Source organism: Dromiciops gliroides, chromosome 1, assembly GCF_019393635.1.
Source record: "Dromiciops gliroides isolate mDroGli1 chromosome 1, mDroGli1.pri, whole genome shotgun sequence".
NCBI lineage: Eukaryota > Metazoa > Chordata > Mammalia > Microbiotheria > Microbiotheriidae > Dromiciops > Dromiciops gliroides.
In genome coordinates, this window is record NC_057861.1 from 160,320,566 (window position 1) to 160,326,357 (window position 5,792).

Consider the following 5,792-nt stretch of genomic DNA (forward strand, 5'->3'; position numbering starts at 1 on the left):
GTCAGTGCAAAGGTCCAAGAAGGCTCCCCCCGCCCCTCTTCCGCCTTGCCCTGCTCTGCCCCGCCTCCCTCCCCGCTCCGGTGTTGGGGGAGGGAGGGAAGAGAACTGATCCTGGAATCAGCTAAAGTCAGAGATAGAGACTGCATCCCACCGAACATCGTGTGCGTTATAGTGTCTGGGCTCTCAGCAGATAAACGGTTTCTTCAACTCCTTCTTGTCCAAGTGATAAGAAAATTGTCTTTACAGGACTCTCCTTCCGTCAATTCCTAGAAACCAAAGTGTCTCCTTATGAGAGATTCCACTTTTAGGAAAATAATCAAATGAAGAATTCGCCACTGTTCTTAACAGAAGGAAATTGAAGCACATATAACTATTAATGGTATTTGCAAAGTTCTTTCTATAGAATTTGGTGACATTATTCGGCTCTACGGTCATAGAGACCTCTTTCTATGGAAAACCCGAAGAATGGAAAAGGTCTGAGGGAAGGAGGAAGGAGAACTAGACCGGGAAGCTGGGACAAAAGTGTAAAATTCACGATAGGCTTCTCTTTGTATTTCTCTCTTAATTTCCCCCAAACCAGCTCGAGTTAGTCACTTTAATTTGGATCCTTAAAGTTATGATAAAGAATATAAAAATTGGGAACAAAAAAGGTACTAGAAATAATTTATTTGATAAGGAGAAATTTCCTAGCATCTGGACCAGATGAACCTTGGGATCTCATGTAGCTCTCGAAGAAAGTTTTGTGAAATTTCTCTCTAGATAACCTCACAGTGCTAGCCAGCTAGTTGACCCCGACAGGGACTTGAAGCAATTGGACACTTGATGAGTGCCTAAAAAAACCAACAAAACCCCCTAAACTCTGTTTTTTTAAGACTACTTTCTGCTTGGCATTTTATCTTCTTGGATCATATAAATGTGTGTATATATATGAATATGTACATGCGTGTGTATGCACACACACAAGAATGTATATACATATGTATGTGTGTATGTATGTATATATCTACATATCTTTTTGAGCTACAAAATATACTTCTTGTATTTAACACAAAACTACATCCATGTCAAACAAATCTCTTTTTGAAGGTTAAGATCAGGTAACATTAGTTGACTAATTCCACAAAGAAGTAGAAAGTTAATCTGAACAAATTTACCTTTCTTTTCAGATTGTGTCTACAAATGAAAAAGACTGAAATCATTTATGCAAATAATCCCAGCTAAAGTGACACACCTTAATTGTCTTTATTTTAGGTAAAAGATGAAAGCCCTCCCATTTCCATTATCCTGAGATTTCAATTCTTCAGTGTGAATTAAGCCTCAACATTCCTCTATAGGTGAGCGACAACAGATCTAAAGTGGATTTAGTTGATGTAGTAATTTTCATTAATTCAGTTTTGCTAATGTTCTTCCAACTCAGTTTATTTTTCCTGCTTGAGTGGTCTTTTATTGTGTTATGATTTGATAATGCTCTTTTAAATTATGAGATCTATTTAAACAAACCAGTAAAAAAAAAGTTCATTGAAATCACTAGACTAGTATCAGTAAACAAACCAGTTAAAACTAGCAGCTGAAATGGGGATAAAAGTGTTTCTTTATTGAGGCCAAAAGGCAATGCCCTGGGAACATTACAATCTGTCTTTCTTCCCTAAAAGAAAAGAGAATTAAGGATTCTGGTTCTGCTTTACCAACTTGGGGCATGTGTGTTAGGTATATATGAACAGGTGGGACAATGTTTGAGTCTCTTTGTAATAGTGACAGTTACAGTCAATATATATCCCTTATTTAGAATGACTTAACCATTTCAGTGCTGGAACAATATTATCTTTGGATTGACTGAGGAAACAGGTGCATTCGTACTTGACAGGTACCCTAAATTAGCCACCTTCAACTGAGATTCATTGGATCTCTAAAGTTATTTTGCTGTCTGTGTGTCTATCCTCTTTGCCTTTGGGCATGACTTTGGTGGTTAACATTCCTCTCCTGGATAAGGCTACTGGTATCAAACAAATGCTGAGGTTTGATCCCTGCTCCCCCCTCCCCGCTTCCCCATAGCTCTTGAATATTTTGACCTCTAAGTCTCTCTCCAGTTCTGCAATCCCATGATCAAATTTGTCTTTGTAACCATGGCATTTTAAATCTTCACAAAAAGAAAAACCAAGAAAAGGAAAAGTAACTTTTCCCGCACCCTGCTAAAATACTACATTCCTGGAAAGGCAAATATCTTTATTTTAACAAAAACATTCGGCACTGGAGAAACACTTTAAAAGTCCTGGAGCAGTCTTCAGTGTGTAGGGACCTAGAAACATTCTGATTTCTTTCAGGCTTTGGGGTAAGGGATGGGGAAGGAAGAGATATGCTAAAAGTTATAGAAGTAACTTCCCCAGAAGATGATTGCCTGGATATGAGTTTATTTTTAAAGGCCCACATTCCCAGGCAGAACATTCCTAGCAGGGCCAAAGAACTTAGAACCTGTTTCTGGGTAACTTTGGTAGATCTTAATGGTGGTAGGGAGTATAGGGAGTTAAAGAACATAAAAACTTCTAAACTCAGAATGACTTGAAGGCTTCCCATTTGAAGAAGGTGAGGAAAATGTGGGAGTTTAGGCTAGAAATGATTCCTCTAAAGCTCTGGAAGATTCCTTATCTCCAAAAGGCTAGGATCTCACCACTTGACCAAAACAAACTCTGACACTCCAGATATACATACCATACTTAGGCCTGTTTTGTGAGTTTTATTCAAAAATAAGCATATGCCCAAGTTTCATAAAATTTACACAGTCTATGTACACAGATACAAATAAAATAACATTAAAAATAAAAATCACACCTGCTTTCCAGTAGCAGTGGTCCTGGCACTCCACATAATTTATTATGCTAATTTTGTAAGGAACTGTTTAGTCCTAAAGGGCCACAGTTAGACATCACTGAACCACAAATAAAGCTGTAGCCCATTGCCTGCAACATTTTCAATTCAAAAGTTTTTTTATGTATAAATAATTTAACTAGAAAAACCCATCAACAAATTCAGTTAGACTTACGCATTTTTCTCTTTCTTTTGGCACAGCGATGCATTGGTTTATAGCAGAGAACCGACCTAAAAACTTTGACATTCTCACATTCAAACACACCAGCAAATGCAACCATACACGCACACATAGTGGGGCCCAGTGTGCCCCAAACAGTAGTCTCATCATATATCCTATGGAATTGTTCCCTGATCAAGCTGCAAATTTCTTTTGCCTAGGAAGAATCAAGGGAGAAGTGTAAGGGCATAGGGGCTAGGGATGAAGGGATTCTGGGTAAAGAAGAGAGGAAAAGTTTTAGTCAAGTAGTTTAAAACAATGATTAAGAATCGCTTTGGTCCATTAAAAGACAAAATAAAACTTTTTTGGACTGATTAAGTTAAAACATGGTTGAAAACGCTTTAAGGCACGTGAAACTCAGATTTTTTTTTTTAAGTCTCTGGGTAGAAAGTGCAAAACCCAGAGCCCTGATTTTCTCTCTTCTCCCCCCTCCCATTCCCCAGTCCAAATCCCACCACCATCTCTCACTCCACATTGTCCCATTTAGGCGAGAAGAGTCTCCATGGGGTAAGGTTGGTAAGTGCTGGGGCCGCATCCCGAGGCCGCTTGTAAGGCTCCGGATAACCGGAGGGGGCAGTACAACTGCGAACTGCCCGCGGCCAGCGGGCTTCGGAAAGCCTTGGCCGGGGCTGCGGGAGAAAAGGAAGGCGAGAGGAAAAGCTGCGGCGCTTGGGGCTGCTCTGCAAGAGGCTCGGAAGCCGGAGCCAGCGGCGTCTCCCTCCTCCGAGTCTCCAGGAGAAGCGGCTCGCCCGTTCCGTATGCGTACAGCTGCAAGAGGGTCCCGCCGGCGCTGGCCGCCCGCGCACCTCCCCTGGGGAACAGCGGGGACTGCTGCTGGGGGTGCGGGGCCGGAGGGAAGGCAGTCAAGGTCGGGTATCCAGCAGTGCGGGGTAAGGGGGAAGCGCCGGTGGCGGCGGCGGCAGCGGCCGCGGACCACAGCAGCCTCGCGGGCTGGGGGTAGGACCGAGTCTCTGCGCCCTGGTCTCCGCGGCGGCGGAAGGGCTTGCTGAGGATGCTGTCTATGGCAAAGGAGCTGGAGAACTTGCCCGCCGGGCTCGTGTTTTCCTCCTTGCATCCGGGGGAGCAGGAGGACGGAGACAGGGACGAGGAGGAGGTGGAAGAAGAGGGTACTGAGCCGCCGCCGCCGCTGCCGCCAGGGACACGGCCCATCGAGGTCGGGGGAGGAGGAGGAGGAGGTGGAGGCGGCTGCAGCAGCAGGCGGGCGGCGCCGACCGGGTGAACCGCTGCCACGGCTGCGGCTGCGGCGGCCGCGCCTGGAGCGCTCTCCTCGGGCTGCAAGGACTGCGGCGCCGCTGCCTTGTGGCTGAGCCTCTTGCGGCGGCGGCGGAAGACCCCGTCGGCGAAGGTGTACTCGCTGTTGGGGTTGAGCATCCAGTAGTTGTCCTTGCCCCAGGGGCGGGAGGGGTCGCGCAGCACCTTGACGAAGCAGTCATTGAGCGAGAGGTTGTGCCGCACCGAGTTGCGCCAGCCCGTGTAGCTGCCGCGGAAGAAGGGGAACTTGCCCATGAGATACTCGTTGATCTCGGCTAGGGTCAGGCGGCCCCCGGCTGAGTCTCGAATGGCCATTGCGATAAGCGCGATGTAAGAGTAAGGGGGTTTCGGTCGCCGAGTATAGGGCTTGCTCCGCCCGCCCCCTCCCTCGCAATTGCTGCCGCCGGGGTTGCCTCCGACGTCGCCGCCGTCGCCGCCGCCGCCGCCGCTCCCGCTGGAGTTTCCTCCTGGCTCAGTTGAAGTGCCTTCGGAGGCTGGGGCTGCCAACAAGGGGTCTTCCCTTGAGCAGCCGCCCTCGCTCCCTTCGGCCCCGCTGCTGCTGCCGCTGTGGCTGTAGTCGGTCGCCAGGTCCCCTGCGCTGCTGTTGCTGCAGGACGGGCTGTTGGCTGCGCAGTCCTCATCAGAGCCCAGGTCATCCTCGCCCGCAGCCGAGAGGGGCGACGACGGGGCACAGCTGCCGCTGGTGCCTTCCAGGTCGCTTGCCGTCTTGTCCTCGTACGAGATTCGGGGAGCGAAGATCTCTAACTTCATTCCCAACACCACCTCTCTCTCTCTCTCTCTCTCTCTCTCTCTCTCTCTCTCTCTCTCTCTCTCTCTCTCTCTCTCTCTCTCTCTCTCTCTCTCTCTCCTTCTCTCTTCCCCCTTCTCTCTTCTCTTCTCTTGTCCCCCTTCTGGATCTCTTTAGACTCTTCTTTTTCTACTCTCGTCCGCTCTCAGCCCACCTGTATTGTCTTTCCCTTCGGACAGCTCCCCCCCCGGACGCCGGACAGCAGTCCAGTCGGAGGAAGTAGTTTGCAGGTGGCGGAGACGTAGGAATCTGTGTGTCGCCTGTCTCCGTCGCCTGCTCTCCCTTTCCTTCTTAAGTGAAAAGTAGCCACGTTTCTGTGGGCGATGCAGCTCCTCTTCTGCTGGATTTTGGAGGGGCTGTATTGCCTGGTGGTTGGATTAAGGTGGTGTGTGGGGATGTGAAGTGGGTTCTGTCTCCACTCCGAGGAGGAGAGGGAAAGCAGGCCCTAGAAACCCGGGCTGCGCTGGTTCTGGGTGAGTTTGTCAGACGGAGGGTGTTTTCAAATTTCGTCATCCGTCAGGGGAAAAAAAAGTTAGTTCCTTGGTCTCTTGCGGCAGAAGGGATTTGTGTTACTGTCCATGATAGCAGTGGAGAAAAGTAAATAAATAAAAGCTATATATGATTCCCAAA

At 47.8% G+C, this 5,792-nt stretch overlaps 1 protein-coding gene across 1 annotated transcript; it reads right to left on the reverse strand.

The window, feature by feature from the left end:
- Nucleotides 1-3,455: 3,455 nt before the first annotated feature.
- FOXQ1 (forkhead box Q1) lies at nt 3,456-5,154 on the reverse strand. The gene has a single exon (XM_043977090.1). It carries the CDS (start codon nt 5,123-5,125, stop codon nt 3,566-3,568), a length of 1,560 nt encoding a protein of 519 aa, XP_043833025.1. The 5' UTR covers nt 5,126-5,154; the 3' UTR covers nt 3,456-3,565.
- Nucleotides 5,155-5,792: the final 638 nt, after the last annotated feature.

What these genes read in the sequence shown, in the direction of transcription:
- FOXQ1 (XM_043977090.1), bottom strand. Translation starts at nt 5,125, where the DNA reads ATGAAGTTAGAGATCTTCGCTCCCCGAATCTCGTACGAGGACAAGACG.